This window comes from Globicephala melas, chromosome 12 (assembly GCF_963455315.2).
Source record: "Globicephala melas chromosome 12, mGloMel1.2, whole genome shotgun sequence".
Taxonomy (NCBI): Eukaryota; Metazoa; Chordata; class Mammalia; order Artiodactyla; family Delphinidae; genus Globicephala; species Globicephala melas.
In genome coordinates, this window is record NC_083325.1 from 38,754,724 (window position 1) to 38,781,583 (window position 26,860).

General features: G+C 36.6%; 2 protein-coding genes across 7 annotated transcripts in view; one reads left to right on the forward strand and one right to left on the reverse strand.

Moving 5' to 3' along the window:
* PEX13 (peroxisomal biogenesis factor 13) overlaps positions 1-4,661 on the reverse strand; it is a 35,810-nt gene extending 31,149 nt beyond the window's left edge. The window contains exon 1 of the mRNA XM_030877319.2: positions 4,525-4,661. Within this exon, the coding sequence (XP_030733179.1) occupies positions 4,525-4,616 (92 nt within the window). The 5' untranslated portion in view covers positions 4,617-4,661. The remainder of the gene's footprint in view (positions 1-4,524) is intronic.
* Positions 4,662-5,010: 349 nt separating this feature from the next.
* PUS10 (pseudouridine synthase 10) overlaps positions 5,011-26,860 on the forward strand; it is a 69,288-nt gene continuing 47,438 nt past the window's right edge. For 3 of the 6 annotated variants that reach the window (XR_009566133.2, XR_009566134.2, XM_030877314.2), the window contains exons 1-4: positions 5,120-5,220; positions 8,041-8,181; positions 10,698-10,961; positions 11,708-11,794. Coding sequence is in view for 4 of the 6 variants with exons in the window: in XM_030877314.2 (XP_030733174.1) it covers positions 8,056-8,181; positions 10,698-10,961; positions 11,708-11,794 (477 nt within the window). In the remaining 2 variants the exon portion in view is untranslated. The other 3 variants (XM_030877312.3, XM_030877311.2, XM_030877317.2) reach the window with 3 other exon arrangements.

Consider the following 26,860-nt stretch of genomic DNA (forward strand, 5'->3'; position numbering starts at 1 on the left):
CTCATTTTATGATGCTTTGCAGATCGTGCTTTTTACAAATTGAAGGCTTGTTGCAACCCTGGGTCAAGCCCATCTATCTGCACCATTGTTTCAACAGCATTTGCTCACTTCGTGTCTGTGTCGCATTCTGGTAATTCTCACAATATTTCAAACTTTTTCATTACTATTATATTTGTTATGGTGATCAGTGATCTCTTATGTTACTATTCTAGTTGTTTTAGGACACCATGAACTGTGCCCCTATAAGACAGCAAACTCTCAAAATAAATGTGTGTGTTCTGATTGCTCCAGCGACCAGCCTTTCCTCCCATGTCTCTCTCTCTTCTCGAGATTCCTTTATTCCCTAAGACATAAGAATGTTGAAATTAGGCCAGTTAATAACCCTACAACGGCCTCTAAGTGTTCAAGTGAAAGGAAGAGTCACACGCCTCTAAATCAAAAGCTAGAAATGATTAAGCTTAGAGAGGAAGGCATGTCAAAAGTCAGGATAGGCCAAAGGCTAGGCCTCTTGCACCAAACTGTTAGCCAAGCTGTGAATGCAAAGGAAAAGTTCTTGAAGGATATTAAAAGTGCTACTCCAGCGAACACGCTATTGATAAAGTGAAACAGCCTTATTGCTGACATGACGAAAGTTTTAGTGGTCTAGCTAAATCAAAGCAGCCATTAACATTCCCTTAACCAAAACCTAATCCAGAGCAAGGCCCTAACGCTTTTCAATTCTGTGAAGGCTGAGAGATGAGGAAGCTGCAGAAGAAAAGTCTGAAGCTAGCAGAGGTTGTTTCAGGAGGTTTAAGGAAAGAAGCCATCTACATAACATAAGAGTGCAAGGTAAAGCTGCAAGTGCTGGTGTAGAAGCTCCAGCAAGTTATCTAGAAGATCTAGCTAAGACAATTAATGAAGGTGGCTATGCTAAACAACAGATTTTCAATGCGGACAAAATAGCCTTCTATGGGAAGAAGATGCCATCTAGGGCTTTCATGGCTAGAGGGAAGGCAATGCCAGGCTTCAAAGCCTCAAAGGACCAGCTGACTCTCTTGTTAGGGGCTAATGCAGCTGGAACCTGAAGATGAAGCCAATGCTCATTTACCATTCTGAAAATCCTAAGGCCCTTAAGAATTATGCTAAATCTACTCTGCCTGTGCTCTATCAGTGGAACAACAAAGCCTGCATGACAGCACATCTGTTTACAATATGGTTTACTAAATATTTTAAGCCCACTGTTGAGACCTAGTGCTCAGAAGAAAAGATTCCTTTCAAAATATTACTGCTCACTGATAATGCAACTGGTCACCCAAGAGCTGATGGAGGTGTACAATGAGATTAATGTTGTTTCATGTCTGCTAGCACAATATCCATTCTGTAGCCCATGGATCAAGCAGTCATTTCGACTTTTAAGTCTTATTATCTAAGAAACAAATTTCATAAGGCTATAGCTGCCATAGATGGTGATTTCGCTGATGGACTTGGGCAAAGTAAATTGAAACCCTTTCTAAAAGGATTCACCATTTTAGATGCCATTAAGAACATCTGTGATACATGGGATGAGTTCAATATATCAACTTTAACAGGAGTTTGGAAGAAGTTGATTCCAACCCTCATGGATGACTTTAAAGGGGTTCAAGACTTCCGTGAAGCAAGTAACTACAGATGTGGTGGAAATAGCAAGAGAACTAAAAATAAAAGTGAAGCCTAAAGATGTAACTGAATTGCTGTAATCTCATGATAAGACTGTAACAGATGAGGAGCTGCTTCTTATGGGTAAGCAAAGAAAGTGGTTTCTTGAGATGGCATCCACTCCTGGTGAAGAAGATATGAAGATTGTTGAAATGACAACAAGGGATTTAGACTACTATGTAAATTTAGCTGATAAAGCAGCATCAGGGTTTGAGAAAATTTACTCCAATTTTGAAAGAAGTTCTACTGTGGGTAAAATGCTATCAAACAGTACTGCATGCTACAGAGAAATGTTCGAGAAAGGAAGACTCAACCAATGTGGCAAACTTCATTGTGGTCTTATTTAAAGAAACTGCCACAACCACCCCAGCCTTCAGCAACCACCTCCAATGAGTCAACATCGAGGCAAGACTCTCCACCAACAAAAAGATTACAACTGGCTGAAGGCTCAGGTGATGGTCAGCATTTTTTTAGCAATGAAGTATCTTTAAGGTTATACACATTGTTTCTTTATACATAATGCTATTGCACACTTAATGGACTACAGTAGAGTATAAACATAACTTTTATATGCACTGGGAAACCAAAAAAACTCATGTGACTCGCTTTATTGCAATATTCATTCGCTTTATTGAGATATTTGATTTACTGCGGTGGTCTGAATCCAACCTGCAATACCTCCCAAGTATGCCTGTACAGTTACAAGAATGAACAAGATAAATCTCAAAATAAATAATACTTAGTGGAAAAACACTTTGCAAATGATACATACAGTTCGAATATATTTAAAGTCAAAAATATACTGAATAATAATACATACATATATACATATGTAATGTACATACAAAGCTCAATAATGAAGTATAAAAACATTGTGTACAATAAAAACCAAATAGGGACAGTAGTTACCATAGGAAAGAAGAATGGGAGGGTTTAACTGTTGCTCTAATTTTTATTTTTTAAAAAATCTGAGGCGAATCTGGTAAAATGTTAATATTTCTTAAAGCTGGGAGCTAATACACAAGTATTCATCATCTTACTCTCTACCAGTCTCTAGGTGTTTAAAATACTTCACATTTTCTTAAAAAATGGGAAAATGGTTAATCTTACAAACAGAACTTTAACAGATGCAAAAATAAAACATCTCTCTTCTAAAGAGCAGTCCAAATTTTTAAAGAAGGTCAAACCACTCATAAAAAAAGGTAGCAAATGCTACTTTTATATTAGCAAAAAATGCTAATCTGCCTGCTAATGCAGGGGCCACGGGTTTGAGCCCTGGTCTGGGAAGATCCCACATGCTGAGGATCAACTAAGCCCGTGCGCCACAACTACTGAGCCTGTGCTCTAGAGCCCGCGAGCCACAACTACTGAAGCCCATGTGCCTCGAGCCCATGCTCCGCAACAAGAGAAGCCACTGCCATGAGAAGCCCACCCACCGCAACGAAGAGTAACCCCTGCTCGCTGCCAACTAGAGAAAGCCTGTGCGCAGCAACGAAGACCCAACGCATCCAAAAATAAATAAAACAAATTTATTTTTTAAAAAGTAGCATAAAGTGTCATCCCAACTTAATAGCATAATTAAAGCTTACTACTGATATACCTTCATTATTAAATAAAGTAGCAATTGTGTTCAAACACCTTAAAAAAACATTACAAGATTTTAGAGCATAGCAGAAATACATTCCAGTATGTTGGGGATTTCTATGTAAGTAAACCTACCACAGTAGGCAATGTTACATTCGAGTCTCACCATCTGAATTAAGATGCCCAGATCCACAGACTTAGAGAACAGAACTTATGATTACAAGGGCGGAAGGGATAGATTGGGAGTTTGGGATTGACAATGTACACAGTTATATTTAAAATAGATAACCAACAAGGACCTACTGTATAGTACAGGGAACACTGCTTACTATTCTGTAATAACCTAAATGGGAAAAGAATTTGAAAAAGAATAGATACATGTATGTGTATAACTGAATCACTTTGCTGTACACCTGAAACTAACACATTAACCAACTCTGCTCCAATATAAAAAATTAAAAAAAAAGATGTCCAGATCCACCCAACACAAAACACGTTCTTCCTGGCACAAGAACCCATTCTCTATGTGAAATTCTTCTCTTTTATTCTATTTTAGCCTTTTTTGAGTTGTAGATCCATTTAACACTGATTAAAACCAAACAAAAAACCACAGGCCTTAGAAAAAAATCACACACTATCTAGCACATAAAGGCCACTCGTAGGCCTCAGTTTTTTAACTCCCGCTTGTTGCTTTTCCAAATCTTTATCCGAAACATTGCTGAGTTATGCTGCAAAAGAACGCAAACAGTACAGGCTTGAGTTCCAGTTGTGTAAAAGTGACCTTTTGGGCTTTCACCAACTTGTCGAGAGATGGTTAAAAGCTTTCGAGAGACTTTGCTCCCTGACGAGCCGGGGCCGGGCAAATGCCTCTCTCACCTGCTACGGACCTAAAGTCTTAACTCTTTAAGGTAGGGGTGGCGGGGGGAAGAGAGTCGTGCAGTTCAGTCAGGGTGTCCCCCAAACAGAAGGGACAGGTGGTACCTGACCCTTTCTTCCAAGCACCGGCACTCAGGAGCCCAGGACTATCGCTACCCCTCCCGGAAACGTCGCTGCCGAGAGCCGCCGAGTCAGAAGCAGCTGTCTGACACCGAATTCCCCTTGCAGGCGCCCCGAAGGCACTTCGACCTCCCTTACGACTAGGGGTGTGGGTGGGGGCTGGTTGAGAGGGGGAGGGGACACTTCACACCCAACAACGGCTTCAACCGCCTCCTGCCAAGTCCCCGCTATGGCCCACAAAACTCGCGGCCTGAAAAATCGCACACTCACTGGAAAGTGGTGCCGGGTCCTGACCCCGGCCCGGCCCCCGGAATCCGGCGGGTCTCCCAGGGTTTCGGCGGAGGCGGCGGCTGGGACGCCATCTCCGCCTCCTCTCAGATCCCGCTCTGAGCTGGGACTCTCCAGGCCCGAGGACACCAGCCGCTTGAGCGCCAGGCACAACATGCAGAGTGCAGAGCCCTCCACCCGGCCCTCCCCTGCAGTCAGGATGTGGTTTGTGGTGCTTTGCTGGCTGGTATTACAGCCTAGGAGGATGCCACTAACCTATGGGAAGAAACGCTTTCTTTTTATTTGCCTTGGAAAGAACTTCCATTCTAAACAGAGGGTAAGAGCTCATCGATATTTCTGGTGGCGGCTATAATGTCCTAGACGTCAGAGTCCCAAGGAGGCTTCCCTGGGACAAGTCCTGCACCCGGCCGGAATAATGCCCCAAACACCACTCCTCCACCCGCGGGGCAGGCAAGGTGCGTGGCGGCCGGCCATGTATCTTGACTGGTTTCCCTGCAAACAAGCAGGGGAGAATTCACTCAGTCCTCGCGTGAGGGAGCTGGTACTTTTTGTTCTATAGCTCTCGTTTCCTCGGGGAACAGAATTGCTAGACGCAATAGGTGCGTTGTCTTTAGTCTTCCCCGTTCCCTCTGAGGGCTGGAAGGGGTTAAATCTCTAGCTCCGGCGCCGTGGGAGAAGGTGAGGCAAGGGAGGTCTGAGGAGAGGGGGTGAGGACTGCATGCCGGAGAGGTGTGGATGGAGGGGATCGTTTCCTTCCTGTGGGAGAGGCTTTGTTAGCAAGGAGGGGTGAGTGGGAAGTGTTTGGGGACCCGACTGAAGGTGAGAAGGGCTTCCTTGGTTGGCCAAAGGAAAGACTGGAGGTTAGACCTGGGGTTGAACTTTCCAGAAATCTAGAGTAGATTCCACTGCTGAGTGTATCGGTAGCGCGATGAAGTTACGAGCGCCTTTCTTTAAAAATCCACACCCCACCCCCACCCCACAAGACGAATGACACCCTTCTGTATGAAAATGAGTTTTAAAAGATCCCGGGATGTGAGACTCAGCCTGGTTTTTTTGCCTGCTCCTGGCCTGTTTGTAATAAATAGTTTCTGTAATCGTCCGAGAAGTGAAAAGAAAAACCATCTTCTCTAGTAAACCAGAGACGGGGCTAGTTACCATTGATTTGTGGAGCAGGGACTGGATCGCCGTAGGATCCTGACACCTGGGAAGAGATTCTGTTGCAATGATATGTTCCAGTTCTTTGGGTAAAGTAAACACGTAAACGAAAAACAAACATCTTAAAGGCAACCGACAGTGAAAACCTTACAGTACGGGATGCATTTCTCAGGGCTTGGTTTCAAAGATAATAAATCTAATATGGAACAACTGATTTCTGATGTCTTATGAAATCCTGGCATTTCAGCGCTGTACATCAAGATGAAACAACCAAATTTAAGAACGTATTTTTTCCTAATGTTAACGCGCTTGGGAAGTCGCTAGATTGTTGCTAGGTGAAAGTGATCTTGAGAAATTTGTAATGCCATTCGATTACTAACATAATTACGGAAGAGGGTTTTGTTTTGCTCTTTTAAGACCTCTTCAAATTACTCAAGACAGGAGATTTCCTAATTTTGAACGGGTTTGGAAACTTTAGAGCCAAGAGAGTATAATGTGTCATTTATTGACTAGTGTGATACCTTTGTTCTAGTGAACCTAATGGAGAAACAAACATTGTCTTTAAGCCAACTGGGGGAAAAAGCATACATTTTAATACAACTATTTAACTTAAGTCTCCTGGGAAATCTTTGATACAAAGTGCCCATCTTAAGCACTCAGTCCTGGATTTATTTATTGGACAGGAGGGTTTATTGGTTTCTCTTTCTGAGCTAAAGGTTAATTCTCAATTAAATGAAATCCTTGGCTTTAGCTAATGGAAAGGAGGAGAAAAAAAGGACGAAATAGAAACAGTTTCTCTGTGAGGGGAATGCAGTTGGGATACACTTTAAATGATGATAATCAGCTCCTCAAAGAATCCCAACCCCTTATCAGCATCAAACTATTAGATTAAATGAGCTGGGGGAAGGGATTCAGATCGTTTGTAAATAACAATGATCACACAGAGCTTCATTATGCAAAGGTGGTTCTTTACATATTCTGTACTTTCTGGAGCTCAAATTTACTTAGGCAATCCTAATCAGTGTTTCCCAATCTGGGTGTCTGAAAGTTCTCACTGGTGTGTCCAGAGAAGCTTGGTTTTCTTCCCTTCCCCTCCCTGACAACTCACATATTTTGGTACCTTGAATTAGAACCCAGCCACAGGCAATCTGGTTTTTGTAGTCCTGCTTGCTGACCTTATTTTTATGGTGAAGAGTTCCATAGTACTATCTGTTTTCTGTCAAGGATCTATTCTTGATAAGTGGCCACAAACATTTAGAAACTTGAAAGTAAGTAGTGGGTTTTAAAGGGTTAGAAAACACAAACTAATTCTAAGAGTCACATCTTTATAGTAAGCAGTTGGTAAGAGCTTCACCCTCCACAAAAACTAAGTTCATTTGAATTATGAAAATGAACAAATTAAAGGTGCCACAATCTTTTATCTCTATGACCTCAGTACCATAACCATGCAATCACAGTTTTATAAAATATCACTAGTTCCTCATTTTAAAGTAATGTGAGCTGATTCATTAATCAGAAGACCTTTTTTTCCCTCCAAACAGAATGACTATGAAATTTAATTTTCATTACCCCACTCCTTCCTGGCAACAAGAACCCATTCTCTATGTCGTATTTACTTCCAAGTGAGTTTGTTCAAATTGCAAAAAAGTGGCAACTTGTTTTAGATAATAATTACTCAAATATTTTGCACTTTATTTGTTTTTGTTGGAGTTTTTACTTGTGTATGAAAGGAAGATTTTTCTCATTTTGCTAATAGTTGGTTTTTATTTAGTTATTATTTCATCAAAGTAAAATTGATGTTTTCGAATCTGATCAGTTTGCTTTGAATACTTGACTGCTTAACTATCATTAAGGGCAGTCAAGTATTACATAACATAGACTGATCTGATTATTTTTTCTAGCAAACTCATTTCTTATTTCTAACAGGAAAGTTTATTGAATTTACAACTCTGTGTTCTCAAACAATACTGAATGGTACAAAATAAAAAGCAAAATTACACTCTGTATTCTTGTTTTCATTACCCTCCTTAGAGACAGCCATTTTTTATTAGTTTTTATTTCTTTTGATTGATTTAGTTATGTTGATGCACTTTATCATAATCCAGAATGTTAAAGTCCTTGACAATTAGAAACTTTTACCTGATCCATCTAATAAATTGCCTTCAAGTTTTTGTTTCAATATGGATTTAATGAAAGGGACATTATTGGAGAATACCAAATAGTGATTTTCAAATATAAATGTTTTATCTTTAAAGATTTTTATCCTTAAAGGTGACCATATATTTGTCTGTGAAAGTAAAACACAAAAGGTGCTCATTAGTTTTACTTTTTCTTTTTTTCTAGTTGTAGCTATTTAATATGTTTCCACTGACTGTGGAAAACAAGCATGTGGCCCAGTTGTTGCTCAGTACTGGTACCTGTCCAAGATGTATCTTCAGATTCTGTGGTGTGGATTTTCATGCACCATACAAACTTCCCTACAAGGTAAGGGTATTTTCTTTCTTTCTTTCTCTCTTTCTCTCTTTCTTTCTCTCTTCCTTCCTTCCTTTTTTTTTTAAGTTAAGAAAGGGTCTTAAATCAATACCTGTGTATTTGAGGGCAAGTATCTGTTGATAACTCTTCATTAAATTTTTTTAAAAACTATAATAAAGTAGTTACCGATAATGGTAATTTGGGAATTGCCATTACCATATAAAATGTAAGTTCCTTCTTAAGTGATTATATTTAACATTTAATGTAGTGAGATCTTTGTGAAGCAATTCACTGGTGCATTTAATGTTTGCATAGATCTTTCCTAAAGAATATCTAGACAGAATATCACAAAATAGTGCATCTCACCAGATATTAGTAAAATGTAATGGGGGGGTGGAAGCATGGTGGGTTTGGTTGCCTTTTTTCTTTTTCTGTTTTCTGTATTACCACTTGTATTTACAAATAGGTGTTTGCAACTCTCTAGAAGTAAATGCTTATTATCACTTACCACTATTAATAGCAAAAGTAATATACTGAGGTCTTTGACATTTATGGTAATATACAGAGAGCTTTGACATTTAATAGAGTATTTCATATAAAATATATAACATTTTGTGAAATATATTTTATTCTAACAGTGATGTTCTTTTCAGAGGCAGATAGTAATTATATACATATGTGTAAATATGTACTTATAAACAGTACGAATACACCACACACACACACGCACACACACATGCACACACACACACACATACACACACACATTCAGCTTCCTATAATTAAAAAAAATTGCCCAGGAGTTAGCAATGGCAGTCATTTCTCCTATGTATTAGTTTCTATTATTTTGGAAATAATTATATCCAATATTCATATAGCATTATTATATGTCAAGCTCTCATATAATCTTCACAATAACCTATTAGGTAAGTACATACTATGATTGTCTCTATTTTCAGATGAAGAAACTGAGGCACAGAGAGGTTAAGCAACCCGCCCAAAGTTACACAGCTATTAAGTGAGCAAGCTAGGATATGAACTGTCTGTCTGAATCCAAAGCCTAGAATTTGGAGCTAGAAGACATGGATTTGAATCCCAGTTTCACCACTTTCCAGCTTCAGTTTTCTTCTCTGTAAATGGGCATGATGATAACATCCACCTCACAGGATTTTAAGGGACAATATCTAATAAAGTATGTGAAAACACTTTGAAAACTGGAAATGGTACATATGCTATGATGATTAATATATACATCTATATTTCTTTATACGCATAATGACTATGAAGTGATAAGATTGAGTTTGTGTAACTTGCCTTACAATTTTTTTCAGACACATTTATAATCTATTATTTTATACATATGTTGTAAGTTTTAAAATATATATTATAGAAAGACACTTAGTGTTGCCAACTTTTGTATCATTTTATATAAATATGAAAATATCTGAGGACTTTTCTGGGTAAATATATTTTGATATTTTCTATTCATGTGATATATGTACACATGCATGTATCTGTACGATGTTATATTGACATTATAGGTCTTAGGTAATAATAAACATATTTGTGTGGGCCATAATATGCCTGTATGTGTATATGTGTATGTATTTCTCTGTTAAAGATTTAATAGGAGAGCTCATGTCTTAATAAAATGAATTAAATTTGTTTGAGTGAAAGATTTTTCCCTTTAGAGTCAGTAAATTGTAATATGAGTGAATTTCAAAAGGATATTTATTCAACAACTGAATAATAAAACCTGCCCAATTTAGACAAAACAGAAGAAAAGTCCTCTGAGTATTTAGATGAGTGGAATGTCTGAAATATGATAGTGGTTTGAAAGGAATGCCACTTTTTACATTCCAATACAAAGAGTGACAGAAATTAGGCAAACCAGAATGTAGTAGAGGGCTTTTTTCAATTAATGCCTGTAAATGGTTTGTAATTATGATGCCAAATTTCAGCATTGCCAGCATCTGTTTGCCTTTGTTTAGTAAATTGACTAGAAATTATTTTTACTTAATAGACTTCTAATCTATGTAATTTTTCATATTTCATATTAAATATTGTACATATGAAGTTTTAGTGGTTGTGAGATTATTAAATAACCTAGCATAGATGGAAATTCAGTTTGCATTTCTATTTGCTAATAATTAGAATTGAAGTTGGGTTTTTTTGTTTTTGTTTGTTTGTTTTGCTGAAATTAGCAAGTGAATGACCCTCACAACAGAACTACAGGCCAAATTAATAAATTTGTTAATGGAACCTTTCCATCTCAGATTTAGGATTTTAGCTTCACTTATGTATGAAACTCTTTTGAAAAAATATTCACACATATATGATAGGAATTAGGTATTCTCTTTTAAATTCTCCTGAAAGCCAGTACTGGCTAATAAAACTAACTGCTCCAGAACTGATATAAGTCAGCATTGTATAAGTCTGTGATATATCATAATTTTCACACTTCATCTTACCCTTAAGGACATTGTTAAAGGGTCATTACTTTTTTTTTTTTTTAATTAACTTTCCAGGAGTTGCTCAATGAACTGCAAAAATTTCTGGAAACTGAAAAAGATGAATTAATTTCAGAAGTTCCAAACCCACCTCCCAAGAAAATTCGACTACAAGAACTAGAAGATGGGATTGATGGGATGGATAATCTGAGTCAAAATGGAGAGGGAAAGATCTCGATTATTGAAGATGGAAGCATTGCTTCCAAGAACTCAAATTTAAATGTATGCAATGTATGCCTAGGAATTCTTCAAGACTTCTGTGAAAAAGAGTTCATTAAAAAGGTAAACTGTTTTTTTATTAATGTGCGATTCATAAAGATTTTCAGTTCTAGGGCCTAGAATTCTTGTATCCAAAGGAACAATGCCATTCGTTTCAACTTGTTTCACACAAATGAATCATTAGAACGTTTTCTTAATTTTTTTTTTAAAAAGCCTACTATTCTCAAATTACCTTTTTATCAACATGTCTGAAAATTAATGAAATATGTATCCATGTATTTCAGTTATGAGTGCTGTTCAACTGAACAAAAATGTAGCAATTTTCCCTTTGCTGTTTAACATAGCTAAGGAGTTAGAGAAAAGTTCTTCTTTAGTCATACCTTTTAGTGTCTAGAAAAGACTAGTGTTACAGCCTTGAGGAAGGTACATGATTGAAGGTGGGATTGCTTTTTGTTTCCAGGTATCAGGAGTGCCTATTTAGCTTTATTTTGTTTAAGATCTTTTCTGAATTACCAGGTGACTTAATAGAAAAGTATTTTGACATTCAACAGGTTGTTCTGCAGGTGAGTCCTGGCTCTTTTGGCACCTTGTGATATCAGTCCTCAGGGTCATAGTTGGCAAATATTTGATTTCAGGATGTTTGTGAGAGTTTCCTACTCAAAGGTAAAAGTTTAGAAGTTTTGCAGTGTCATCTCCTGGACCAAAAATTCATGTTGTGAAGATTAGTGTAAAAATTTGAGCAATTCCTTGGAATTTATATAATACTTTTTTATGTAATAAAAAATACTTTTTATGTAATACTTTTTTAGGTGTGCCAAAAGGTTGAGGCCTCTGGGTTTGAATTCACCAACTTGGTATTGTCAATCTCCTTCCCACCACAGCTATCTGTAAGAGAGGTAAGGTCATTTACATACGTAAAACTATATGTGAAGTACACAATAGAAATTTCTAAAAAAATAGGAAAGTATAAATATTCCTTCCCATATTATATTTTCACATTTTATGAATTTATTGAATGACTGAAAGCATTACATTATTATAGTTGCTTAATGATGTTGAGTGAATGGATGAGAAAAGGAATTATTGGTTCAAGTTAGTTTATTCATCACAGTACTGCCATCTTTTTAAAAGGTCCTAATTCAGTAGCAACATTCATTGAGTGGCATGTTGGTCAGAGAAAGATATTTGACCAGGATTTCAGAGATCTTTTGGGGCAGATGTATGTGTTTTATAATGGTCCTAGGATAAGATCATTTTAATTTTGATGAGCCTTCTCTTTTCCAGAGTAAAATATAAAAAGACGGCACCTCTTTTAGTCAATGGAAAAAGGGAGAGAAATAGCCTCATATTTATTTTAACTTTTTTCTTTTGGTAAGTGAAAAAAATAATAGTAGTCATTATTGTAATGTTCCTGTGTGTAGAAACTGATGTGAAAACACAAAACTAACTTTGTTAATACTGTTAAATGTAGTATAGAGAGAATGGCCTCTGTAACCTCAAATTATAATGAGCTGTAAACACATCTATTTATATGTATGAGGTATATTTTCCCTAAGAATCCCAAAGCATCACCTTACATCTTATACCATCATTTTCTTTGGGTGAATATGTTTATTAGTCCCTAAAAGGCTAAAGATTGACTTAAGACTTGTTGAGGCTGGATAAATGATAGAGAAGAGCTGGGAAGTGAAAAAGAGTAGAGTGATTTTAAGTAGTATCTCTGTTGATGACAAGATAATGGAGCAAATGGAAGAGTAAAGGCAGTGATAATGATAATACTGAGGTTTATAAACACTTAAAGTCATTTTCTAGTCAATCATCAGTGCATTTCTCACAGATAGGTCATCTCCAGGGTCCAATTTTGGTGGAGAAAAACAGACTTCCAAAAGCTAAGTGACTCACAAAAGCTTTCAGTGTTTGAGTAACAAAAATAGGAACAGAAATATATTTTCTAAGTGTGGTTATATATCTTACTACCAATCTTCATCTCAAAGTTTATATTTTTACGTTAAAATTTGTATTGTCCATTTTTACCACATGTGATGATTTTAACAATATTAACTTTTGAATACTTATGAAGTATTTATATTCCATATTAGAAATAGAAGATGCTGTTTTAAAAAATAGAATTATTCTGCATAAACTCTTCTTGTTTTTATTTATTTATTTTTGGCTGCGTTGGGTCTTCATGGCTGCATGAGGGCTTTCTCTAGTTGCGGCGAGCGGGGGCTACTCTTCGTTGCAGTGCGTGGGCTTCTCATTGCGGTGGCTTCTTTTGTTGTGGAGCACGGCTTTAGGCACGCAGGCTTCAGTAGTTGTGGCTCGCAGGCTCTAGAGCGTGGGCTCAGTAGTTGTGGCTCACGGGCTTAGTTGTTCCACGGCATGTGAGATCTTCCTGGACCAGGGCTCAAACCCATGTACCCTGCATTGGCAGGCAGATTCTTAACCACTGCGTCACTAAGGAAGTCCTTAAACCTACATTCTTATACTTGGGTTTAGAAAAACAACTGCCAAGTAAAGGATGAGGCAGGAGTGGCTTGAGCTATGTTTAATTGGAAGATTGGGATTGACATATACACACTACTATATATAAAATAGATAATTAATAAGGACCTACTGTATAGCATAGGAAACTCTACTCAATACTCTGTAATGGCCTATATGGGAAAAGAATCTAAAAAAGAGTGGATGTATGTATATGTATAACTGATTCACTTTGCTGTACACCTGAAACTAACACAACATTGTAAATTAACTATACTCCAATAAAAAAAAAAAAGAGCTGTGTTTATAGCAATGGCTTAGGAGTTTTAGTTAGTAGCCCAATGAGAATTATGGGTGTGATTAGATAAGTTCTCTGGATTTTCATCCAGATATTAGAAGTATAGTATCTGAAAAGATGAAGGTGACAATCCTTTTTTACTCAGTGCTGACCATTCCTAGCGTACCATAGTCAGATGGAATGTTCTACTTTAGGAGGAGCAAATACAAATGGGAAGGCATTTTGTAGTAGTCCCCCAAACTTGTGAATATGTTATTTTGCATTTTTAAAAAAGGGACTTGGTGGAAGTAATTAAGGTTAAGGATGATGAGATACAGAGATTATCCTTAATTATCTAGGTGGGCTCAACCTAATCATGTGAGTCCTTAAAAGTACCCTTCCTGGCTGAGGTGATGGTAAGAGAAAAAGGTGATTGTTTAAGAATGGTCAGAGTGATGCAGTGTTGCTCACTTTGAAGATAGTGGGAGGGAGCCTTGAGCCCAGGAAAATGAGTGGAATCTGAAAGCTAGAAAAAGCAAGGAAACAGGTCCTCCTAGCCTAGAGCCTCCAGAGAAGAATATGGCCCTATTGACCCAGTGAGACCAGTGTCAGGCTTCTGACCTAAAGAACTGTAAGATAATAAATTTGTGTTTTAAACCACTAAATTTGTGGGAATATGTTATAGCAACAATAGAAACAAACACATTTAGATGAGTGCATTTAGAATGTGGGAGACATCTGAACCCTGGTCACAGGAACTGCTGCCAAAGGAACTTGGGTTATTTAATTTGGAGAATAGATGATTTAGTGGGACAAATTTGCCCTGCTTAAATATTTGAGGGGTTTTCTCCTGGAGAGATAGAGTAATTTTCAGCTGTAAGGAGGATTATCCAAAACAGGATAGACTGTTTTCAGGAATGGTGAGTTTTCTGTCACCAGAATGTTTAAGCCAAGGCTGGGCAACTACTTGGCAGATGTGTGTGTGTATATATATATATATATATATATATATATATATGTAAGGAAGTTGTGAACCTATAGTTGGTTAGACTAGAGACTTTGTTCAGCCTTTACAAACTTCAAGATCCTATATAGTTTTAAGAAAAATATTTATTATAGTAATTTTTAAATGTTACCTTATATTCATGATTGATTCCTCTAAACTCCTACACCACATTACATTACTGCCACACTAAAATTACCATAGAGTGAATAACCCAGACTTATGCTAATATTAGGCTAACCTGGTATTGATGGGAAAAGAGCATTCCAAGTAGGTCCTTTTAAAAGTAAGCACTTTAAAGTCCTGTTCTTCTAGGTTTATCTTTACTAGTACAGTTCAGTAGGGGGCAATATTGTACTATCAGTTTGGCCTACTGGCCCCACCTCAGGAGCAGCGTGCGGGAAAGTTGTTTACTACTGGCTTTTTTGGGTCTTGTTTTTAATTTTTATTGGAGTATAGTTGATTTACAATGTTGTGTTAGTTTCTGCTGTGCAGCAAAGTGAATCAGTTATACATATATCCACTCTTTTTTAGATTCTTTTCCCACATAGATCATTACAGAGTATTGAGCAGAGTTCCCTGTGCTCTACAGTAGGTCCTTAATTACTATTGACTTTGAATGTTAATTATCCCTTAAATGTTACTTTGGTCATATGAAACACCTCCTTCTCTATATGCAACTTGGTATAGTTTGAGTTTTATTTGTCAAATCAAAACCTTTTTTCTCTCATTTGTTAAACTTTGTGATATTTCCATGCTTTGCACTAAGTACTATAAGTTATACACAGCCCTAGAAAAGTAGCCAAAAATAAAAGCAGTACCATTTCTGTGGTAGCAGTTTATATTTACAAAGTTGTTCTTTTCTTAAATTCTGACAAATGGGTATTCAAAAGACTTTGGATTTTTACTTAAATCGGTGCGGTCTTAGCCAGTTTGGGACCATCATCTCATTAAGAATCTAAAGAAAGCAATGACTCCCTTGTCCTAAAAATGCATGTATTCAGAATTTTGCATGTATTTATATAGGCCTCTTAAACTCCCAGCCATTAACCTAGGATCTTTCTTAATTGGACACTCCAGTAATTTTCCCCCTCTGTAATTGATTGATGTGCTTACTTTTTCTAAAGGGCAATGTTTTTTCTAATTATGATTAGCTCATAATACAGAATTTGATGAAATCTCTGACTTCAAATACAGAGAGCTACACTTTCAATTTCATATTGTATGTGTAGGCCTGAGCTGGCTATCTTCATTCATTAACCCAACTCTCTAATTTAGCATGCATATTTTCTACGTTTTATTCATTTTCCGTGACTTCTCAATTTTTATTTTGTATGACAACACCTTGCTTAAATCAGTTTTTGTTCTCTCTTACCCACCATTTAGTACCAACTTAAGGTTCACTTCAATCGATAAACTTTCTGAGCTTACTAAGGAGTTTTCAGACTTTGTAACCCTATTTTTTGGTTAGGTTAGTTAGTTAAGACTTGCTTCAATCTTTATGTGGTGCATTTATCCATGCAAAGCATTTTTACAAGGTTGCTGAATGAGGCACTGAAAAACATGCAAAATTATAGCAATCACTGTCTCGGCCTCTTAGGGATTTTTCAGTAGATTCTTTATGGATGGGTTGGGGAATGTAACCTTGCTAATGTTTTGCATATACAGGCTGCAACATTTTAAGCCATTCAGAGGACATGCAGCAAACCCATCTTCCTTATGAGAGGTGACCCCAATAGCATACCTCTGTGAGCACAACATCAGTATATGGAAGTCTGCATGATCAGAATCACAGAATCATAGATCTGTAGGAGACCTTGGTGACCATCTAGCCTCATTGAAAAATGACATGTATATGGTTGTGATTTGTCAGAGCTCTGGCCATGCCACCATCTCAGGTATAAATCCCTTAAAACCTAGTGAGAATCTCTGATGGAGTCCAGGAGTTCCCAACCTTTAAATCTCTGAAAATTTAACGGATCCCCAGTGTCTGTGAATTGGAAAGAAGGTATGTTTGGATGATTTTTTTTCAGCCTCACAGATTGGGATTACTTCACTAATCATCTCACTCATCTCATGTGAAGGGGGGAAGACCAAAGCTTGCCCAAAGTGTCACATTTATTGGAATTTGGGTTTGTCTCCCTCATTCACGCTCTTTTTTTTTTTTTTTTAAATCCACACCATCTCTCCATCTTTTATACTTAGGCATGTTTTATTTACTTAACTACCTTGGGTCTATGGGCATTGCCTTTTCTTAACTACTGCACTTGGTAAGCCATACACTCGAGAAGGATCAGGGAACAAAAGAATGATAAAATCTAGGCAGAGCTGTTGCATCAGGGGGAACATGGGACTAGACATGGGAGCAGGTTCAGGATTCTGTTATTCCATCTACAATTGGGACGTGTGTTCCAAGGAAGAAAGGATGAGTGACCTGTGATTAGTCAAGGTCTTTGTAGAACCCAAGTCCTGGTTAGTTTAGGGTGGGCAGTCAGCAGTCCAGCTGTCAGGGAGTCAGAGCAGGTATTGAATAGGTTTAATAACTCACTATTAGAGGGTACAGTTGCAGGGAGACCAACAAATAAAGCAAGAACCCTTTCCTGAAGTCACTGAGCCTTGTAGCAAGGAAGCACAAATCATATTCCCGCGAATAAGATGCCATGGTGAAGTAGGACAAGGAGCAAGGCTAATTCTAAAAATCATCACAATAATGTATACTGGATTCAGGAATGCAGTTGGCAGAGTATTCAGACATATGTTTAAATACTTGAAGGTGCGTATGTTTACTTCCTAGCTTTGCTTTTTTCTTGGCCTGAACCAGCTAAGTATAGGCAGAGGAGGCAGCAAGAAAGAAAAGGTTGCTATGGCTAATCCACCAGTGTGTGTGGTTGAGAGGTAGCAGGGTGTGTTAAGAGCATGAGGCAGCCTTAAAATTTTGAAGTTTATGTTTTAATTTGTATGATCTTATTCCATGAATTGTCACATTTTGCATCTTTAAAATTTTTAGTGAGAAATGGTTATATAACAGAGTTAATAGAAATACAAGATGAAGCAAATCCTTTTTCTATTTCCCCATCAAATGCAACATATTATCACATTGCTACTTACCAACTGTTGAGTTCCTTACCAAACTTTCCTTTTTTTCATTCAGTTTTAGGACTACATGGCCTAGTGGACTAAGTTTCAGAAAAAGGGAGCTTCTAAATTAGACTCTATTTCAGATTTCTTTTGTTACATAGAGAAGTCATCTCAATTACCCTTTTTGCTGAGATCACCACCATGTTTTAGACTTACTAATTCTCAACTACTAAGTTATTATTTTTGAAAAATCATTCATAATAATTTATATATACAATATATGTATATAAAGTGATAGTTTATATGTGAAACAGCCACACCACCACAATGTGTGCTTATGTTTTAGGAGCAGTGAGATACAACCCCTTTCTTGGAAAAAACAAGGGGTAGTAGCTGCCACCATTTATTATTTGTAGGACAGTGTGCTGCCTGTGCTGTCTCATTTAATCATAACAACCCCTTGAAGTAGGCAGTGTTATTATTTCTATTTTACAGATGATGAAATTGAAACTCAAGGTTACACTGCTAATAAATAATAGAGCTAGGATTTAAACGCTCATGTATCCAACTCCAAAGTATATGCTTTTGATTATTGCTGTGCCCTACTTACTACCTACACTGTGATTTGGTCAGGTAGATATCAGAAGTGGGTTATTGTGTATCTGTGTTTACAGGAGAGGCTTAGTCTAGGTTTTGACCTTTACACTCAAATGGTATAGTATCTTCAAAGTTAGGGAAAGGATTCTTGGTAAAAGTATATATATATATATATATATATATATATAAAATATATATATGTAGAACCAGAGCTCTTGTAATATTTTAACAAGAGTAATAATTTAACAAACATGATGATAAACCACCAATTTATTTGGTGATTCTCTAAAATTACAACTTTGAAAGTAAAATTAAAATTACATTTTTTAGCACTTTCCCACCACACTTGAGGTCAAGTTTTGTTACCAGATGATTGGAATAGGTACAGAAGAGGTTTTAAATCAAATATCTTTTTACAGCAGATGTTTTAAAATAGAGGAATTTCCATTCACTTTTGTGAGGAGCTACTTCTGTTTTTCCTTTAATCTTAGAACGATTGATAGGTGTGTGTGATGATGAATTATTATGTTATTCCCTTAATAATTAGAAGTGGGCATGTCAGGATTTCAGCCATGTCCTTTTGTCATGTGTACTTCCAAATATCCAAAAAGAGGGAGCTGGTGCCACCCTGAAGTCAGACAAATCCAACTTCATTATTGACTTCTCAGAAATCTCTTCCTTTAGAAGTAGTACTGCTACTTTCTTACCTTTAAAAAAAAAAGAAGAATTAGTAGTATTGATTAATGGTAGTGCTACAGCTGCTCATGCTTCTTTTTTTAAAAAAAATTAGGTTGTACTGCTTAAAATATTGGATGTTATCTTTACAAATCTTTCCTTTTATTTTTTAAAATATTTATTTATTATTTTGGGTGCACTGGGTCTTAGTTGCAGCACGTGGGATCTTCGTTGCGGCACATGGGCTTCTTAGTTGTGGCATGCGAACTCTTAGTTGCAGCATGCATGCGGGATCTAGTTCCGCGACCAGGGATCGAACGCAGTCCCCCTGCATTGGGAGCACAGAGTCTTACCCACTGGACCATCAAGGAAGTCCCACAAATCTTTCCTTTTAAACGAAACTTTGTTTTTCCTTACCAGTATTAATACAGGATCAGTTTTAGTGGAATCTATTTTCTAGAGTAAATACCTTTCAAGGAAATGGTATCTGAGAATTTTTTTTCCTAAGAAAAACTGGGTATCTTTTTCCTTGCCATTATTTTTATTATGCAGAGTTATCTGATTTTTTTTAATATGATAAATATTTTTCAACCAATTTGGACACTCATCGTTTATAAAACTCTCATGTGAAAGGCCTTAGTTTAGCATTGGATTGTCATTTCACAGTGTTACTTCCTTTTTATTGCTTGTAGCTTTGGGTTTAACAGTTAGTGGGTCGGAGATCAGATGGGTGTATGGCTGTCTCTACAACCTTGACAAGAGTGCTCAGAGCAGGTACTGGCAGAAGGAAGAGGGCAAGTTTTTTATTTAAGGGGTGTATAATTATATAAATTTTTATTTAAAAATTTATATGTATGGCAAATTAAAGAGTCATATATTATTTTTATTATCATTTAAAAGCTATTTAGAGCATTCCCTGGTGGTCCAGTGGTTATGACTAGGTGGTTTCACTGCCGTGACCCGGGTTCAATCCCTGGTCAGGAAACTAAGATTCCACAGGCCGCGCAGTGCAGCCAGAAAAGAAAAAAGACAAAGAAAGTTATTCATATAAGTAACTATTGAAGTATTGATGTGATTGAAACTCTTGATTCTTTTCTCTGGTGGAATCTCAGTTTATCTCTGAGGTGGTTGTTAAAATGTTATTGTGAGTATCTGGGCAGGTATAATGTGAGGGGAACTAATTTGTGGGGAAAAATAAAATGGATTTTATTTAGATGCGGTCATGAAGTATAAAAAAGGAAATGAAATAATGAAATAGCTGCGTTGGTATCAACACAGGTAGCCCTTTTATTCTTATATAAAGAATCATGGGCTTCCCTGGTGGCGCAGTGGTTGAGAGTCCGCCTGCCAATGCAGGGGACACGGGTTTGTGCCCCAGTCCGGGAGGATCCCACATGCTGCGGAGCGGCTGAACCATGGCCACTGAGCCTGCGCGTCCAGAGCCTGTGCTCTGCAATGGGAGAGGCCACAACAGTAAGAGGCCCACGTACTGCAAAAAAAAAAAAAAAAAAAAAAAAATCACACCTATTAGAATGGTTATTATAAAAGAGACAAGAAATTGCAGGTGTTGGAGAGAATGTAGAAAAAGGGGAACTCTTGTACACCGTTAGTGAGAATATAAATTGGTGCAGCCACTATTGGAACACAGTATGGGGATTCCTCAAAAAATTAAGACTAGAACTATGATATGATCCAGCTATTCCACTTCTGGGTATTTATCCAAAGAATACAAAATTACTAATTTGAAAAGATATATGTACCCCTATGTTCATTCAGCATTATTTACAGTAGCCAAGATATGGAAACAACCTAGATGTTCATTGAAGGATGAATGGATAAAGAAGATGTGGTATATGTACACAGTGGAATATTACTCAGCCATGAAAATAAGGAAATCTTGCCACTTGCAACACTGTGAATGAAACTTGAGGATATTATGCTAAGTGAAATAAGTCAGAGAAAGACAAAACTGTATGATTTCATTCATGTGTGGAACTTAAAAAAACAAATGAACAAATAAAGCAAAACAAAAACAAACTCACAGGGGACTTCCCTCATGGTCCAGCTGTTGAGAATCTGCCTTCAAATGCAGGGGACATGGGTTCGATCCCTGGTCAGGGAACTAAGATCCCACATACTGCGGGGCAACTAAGCCTGCACGCCACAACTAGAGAACCCACGTGCCACAACTACTGAGCCCACATGCTCTGAAGCCCATGCGTCACAACTAGAGAGAAGCTGGCACACCATAACGAAAGATCCTGTGTGCCACAATGAAAGATCCTGCATGCTGCAACAAAAAGACCCAACACAGCTAAAAATAATAAATAAATATTTTTTAAAAACCCCTCCAAACTCACAGATACAGAGAACAGATTGGTTGTTATCAGAGGGAAAGGGGGTTGCAAGATGGATGAAATGGCTGAGGGGGGTCAATTGTATGGTGAAGGATGGTAACTAGACTATTGGTGCTGATCATTTTGTAGTATATACAGATGTCAAATTATAATGTTGTACACCTGAAACTTATATAATGTTATATACCAATTTTATCTCAATTTAAAAAATCAGGGCTTCCCTGATGACACAGTGGATAAGAATCTGCCTGCCAATGCAGGAGACACAGGTTTGATCCCTGGTCCGGTAAGATCCCACATGCTGTGGAGCAACTAAGCCCACACACCACAACTACTGAGCCTGCGCTCTAGAGCCCGTGAGCCACAACTACTGAAGCCTGTGTGCCTAGAGCCCGTGCTCTTTAACAAAAGAAGCCACCGCAATGAGAAGCCCGTGCACCACAACGAAGAGTAGCCCCCACTCACTGCAGCTAGAGAAAAGCCCGTGTGCAGCAACAAAGACCCAACACAGCCAAAAATAAATAATTAAAATAAAAATAAATTTAAAAACACTTAACTCATTAAAAAAAATAGAATCATAATATAAAATAGTTTCTATTTAGAATTCAGTTCACATCTAGGATTTAAATTTTTTGTGAAGCTGGGGTGTTATGTGTATTGATAATATTTGTTCATTTGGTATTATCACTATAAATTCATATTAGAAACTGTGAGAGAATGATTTTAGTGAGACTTTGGATCGTATTTCTGAAAGCATTACCTGGTAGAATCTCTCCTTATGAAGAAAGTGGGCATGTACACTCAAGCCCTATTGAATAAATCAGTAACCAGGAACGAATGCTAAATTGGTATTCCAAAAGATTTTTTTAAATGCAGACATGTATTCAGGGCACTTCTTCTGGATACATTTTTATTCATGATGCAACCTGAGTTATTTTGTAAATAAGATTAAGATGCACCACATGTGTCTTTTGAAGGGCTTTTAATCGTACTCACTACAGGTATAGTGTAATGAATCAGAGTGAGTGTTCAGATAAACAATATTCAATTAGCATAGAGACTTTTTTCCTGAGCTTGTGATATAGTACATCTATTGGATAGCTTGTTGGACATCTTAGGTAGTCTTTTTCCAGTTTGTTTTGTCTTTCATGTTTCTCACATTTTAAGTAATTGCCTCATAGGAAACACAGAGATTACATGATGTGAGTCCTTGAAGTTGAAATCTATCCTGGAATAGAAATATTTTCATTTTCTTTTTAGCAATTTATGTTATTATATTCATCAGCATTTAACCCCTTCCTTCTCACAGATAACCATTGTCTTTACTCCGAAAGCTAGAGTTGAAATGGGCCTGATTTTGAACTTCATATAAAATGGAATCATAACATGATAAATCTTTTGTGTCTGGCTTCTATCATTTGATGTTATTTTTAAGAGATTCATTCATATTGCTATGTGGAGCTGTAGGTTGTCATTGCTGTACAGTATTCAGTTGCATGAATATACTGCAGTTTATTCATACTACTATTAACGGATATTGAGGACATTTCTAGTTTTTAGCTACTTTCAGCAGTGAAACCATCAACATTCTTGAAGCTTATCCTAGTGCAAATATGCAGGAGTTTATCTATGGTATATGCCTATGAGTGGAATTGCTGAGTCATAAGGAATACATTTCTTTGAGTTTATCAGATAATGCCAAACTATTTTCAAAGTGGTTGTACTAGTCTACATTCCCACTTTCATTTATTTTGATCTTTAATTTCTTTCAATAATGGTTTACAGTTTTCAGTGTACAGATTTCACACATATTTAAAATAATTTGTCCCTAAGAATTTCATTGTTTTGGGTGCTCTTGTAAGTGGAATTGGAGTTTTATTGCATTTTCCAATTTTTCATTGCTGATCTGTAGAAATGTAGTTGGTTTTTGAAGACTTGTAACCTGCAATCTTGCTAAACTTTTAAAAATAGTTCTAATAGTTTTGTTGTAGATTCCTTAGAATATTTGACCATGTTTTTTTAATTACAAATTCAGATTCTTCAGTTGATAGTGGGTTATTCAAGTTTCCTATTACTTCTTCTGTCAGTTTTGGTAATTTGTATCTTTTGAGGAATTTGTTTCATCTAAGTTGTCAGATTTATTTTCATAAAGTTTTTCATAATGTTCCCCCTTCTTATGGTTTAATGTTTTATTCCATGACAATGGTAATGTGTGTCTTCTCTTCTTTTCCTGTGATCTGTGCAGCTAGAGATTTACCAATGTTATTGATCTTTTCAAAGAACCAGTATTTGGTTTCATTGATTAATTCTGTATATGTTTATTTTATATTTCATTGATTTCTGTTCTTTATTATTTTCTTCCTTCTACTTATTATGGCTTTAATTGTTCTTTTTCTGTCTTCCTAAAGTTGGGAGCTTAGATAGTTTATTTTGGGTTTTTCTTCTTTTGCGATACAATAGCAGAGTTGATTAGGTGTGCTAGATGCATATGTCCAGCAAAGCCTAAGATATGTACTATCTAGTCTTTAACAGAAAAATGTTGCCAAGCTTTGCTCTAGGGGCTATAATAACCATCTTTATCTTAACTCAATCAAGAATATTATAATCTTACAACATTATATTTCTGTTTTACTGTTCTTAGTGCAATTGTATATCTGTTATGTCTGTATACGTTTTAACCCTACAATACTGTGTTATAATTTTTGCCCTGAAATACATATCTTTTAAAGAAGAGTTGAAAACAATATGCCTACCTATTATATTTACCACAAATTTACCATTTCTAGTGCTCCTCATTTCCTCTAGATCCAAGTTGCCATCTGGTGTCATTTCCCTTCATGTGACTCATGACCCCCACTGAAAAGACCCTCATTTTACCTTCTCCAAAAAAAATAAGTAGTCTTTTAGAGGAGTTAGGGCAGGTCATTCACCTGGCTAAATGAAGTGATGTGGGGGATTTGAAGAGCTACCTCTTCTTTCAAACAGATTTTCAGTCAAACTTCCTTATTTTGCTCCTTCTATCCCCACTTCCAGAATTCCATGGTGGTGTGTTTACTCCTCAGACTTTCGTTGATTGTGGCGTATCAGTGCCAGTTTAGGTTTCAGCTTTTTGTGTGTGTCTCTGTCCTTTACGATTCCTCTATCTGCTTTCCAACTTCCAGATTTCTAACTACACTCCCACTGTCCCCATCCTGGTGGATTTTATGCTCTTTTAACAAATCTCGTTATTTGTTGTTTTAGAGGATTAGCAAAAGTACATACCTGAATTTGATATTCTCTCTTTACCCAGAAGTCCAAATACATTTGCTTACTTTTAAAATATAATTTTTGCATTTGTCTCATTTTAATTTTTATTATAGTTACATTATTTTTATTTACTACATTAAACAAATTACCAAAATCAAAGTATACTGTCTAGTTTCTTTCATCTGTGAGGTTAGAAATACTTTTTTATGCTATAAACAACCCTAATGGAAATCTGTCAATTTAGTTTTTATTTTACAAATTAATTATATGGAAAAATATGAGAAAAGATATTCTTGAAGAAATTTTATATTATTTTTTGGCAGTTAATAGTAGCGTTCATACCCAATAATGACATTTACAATGTTTGCATATTTTAAGGTTATATAATGGAGGAGTGGTAGGTGGAAGAAAAGGGTAGAAAAAATTCGTTACCAGTTAGACTCATGAGTATATTTACTAATCATTTTTGACATCTCATGAACTTAGGCCTTTTTTATTTGTTTAGTTATTTTAACTTCTATTTTTATATCATATTGTACAAATTAGTGGTAGTATATGAATAACTCATCACACTGCCATTTTCTAGAAATGCACTTGAAATATCCCAGCCACCAAAGCCTTGTCATTAGATCTTGCCATTAGATAGTCTTCACCAAATTATTCGTAGGAATCTGTGGTTCCTTCTTCCTTCTTTTTCTCTCACTGTCTCCATCTCTTTCTCCCCCTTTCCCTCTCCCTTACCTTCCTGCCTTCCCTTGCTCCCTCCCTTCCTTCCAAATACTATATCAAGGTGTCCTAATAAAGATATTGGCAGGATTCAAACTGGACAAAATTTAAGGTCCAAGGGCCCTTGCCTTTCTCCTTTCCCCAGCGTCATACTGCATTTTGTTGTTGGGTATATGGTTTGATCTGCCTTGATCATTTGCCTTTATGTTTTGCACACCCGTTAACTAGCATTCATGGCTAGAAACTGGCCCAGTGCAGGTGATGTTCCATTCTCAAATTCACAACAAATCACCTTCCTTAAACTTTTAGACTAAAACTAGAACTGAAAGTTTGGAAGGGGCAAGGCTTGAGGAAATCCCCTTTTTTGTTTAATGTGCATTACTAAACAGAGTTAGGAGACCTGCATTATAAAAAACAATTAACATTTTGGTATAATATCTCATTTAAACTTCCAATTATGCAAGAAACAGCATTCTCCCTGTTTTACAGACGAGGAAACAAACACCAAAAGGGCATTTAATTGCCCCAAATTACTTGCTGCTAAGTAGGAAGAGAACTTGAACCCAGTTCTTTCTATTTCAGACTCCCATGCTTTTTCCAGGATTCTTTTTGACCTTCTTCCCATCCCGCCTCTGACACTACTTAGGCAAGTTCCTGGAAAGAAAAAGTGGTAGGCACACTAAACCTTACCAGATCAGAGGAGTTTGTCATTTATTTGGAAAGATTTTGTTTGAAGTTTTCAGGACATTGTTTTAATAAATTTAGAAAGCCTCCAATATTAATACCTTGACACATAAGCTATTTCTCAAATTATAATAAAATTCATTAACTTGGAGAAAGATTTTTCTCTAAAAATAAGATCGTGTTATATGGGGTGGGGGAGGGTGTTGTGTGTACATTTTATAGTTTACAAAACATTCATTCTGTCATCACAGCACTTCTAAAGATAGCTATTGTATTTATGGGGAATGAGGTTTACATTTAAAATGGGCAACTCTTCTCTTTGAATTGATTAAAATTTTGATAAGTATTTCCAAATTGACCTCCTAAAAGATGTTACCAGTTTACAACAGTGTATTACAACCTTGTACCCTTGCCCAAACTGGGCATATCATACTCTTTCGTATTCTAAACCACGCAAAAATTATCTTGTTTAATTTACACTTGTTTGATTTTCAAGTGAGGTTTCACATCTCTTTTGCATGTTTATTAACCATTGGGGTTCCTTTTTATTTGGTTATTTGGCTCTTTAAAATTGATTTGTAAGAGCTCTTTGGACATATGGTTATTGATCCTTTGTCTATTTTATTTCTTTCAGCCTGTCATTTATCTTTGTTTATGATCATTCAACAAACTTAAATTTCTAATTTTTGTGGAACTTTTCAACTAGGAACAAATTTCTCTACATTTTTTCAATTCTTTGTTTGGGCTTACAATTATTTTACAGTTTTCATCTCACATTTCATAAATTTATTCGTATGTGGGTTTTTTTAACGTGTTTTCATTTTTTAGTTTAATT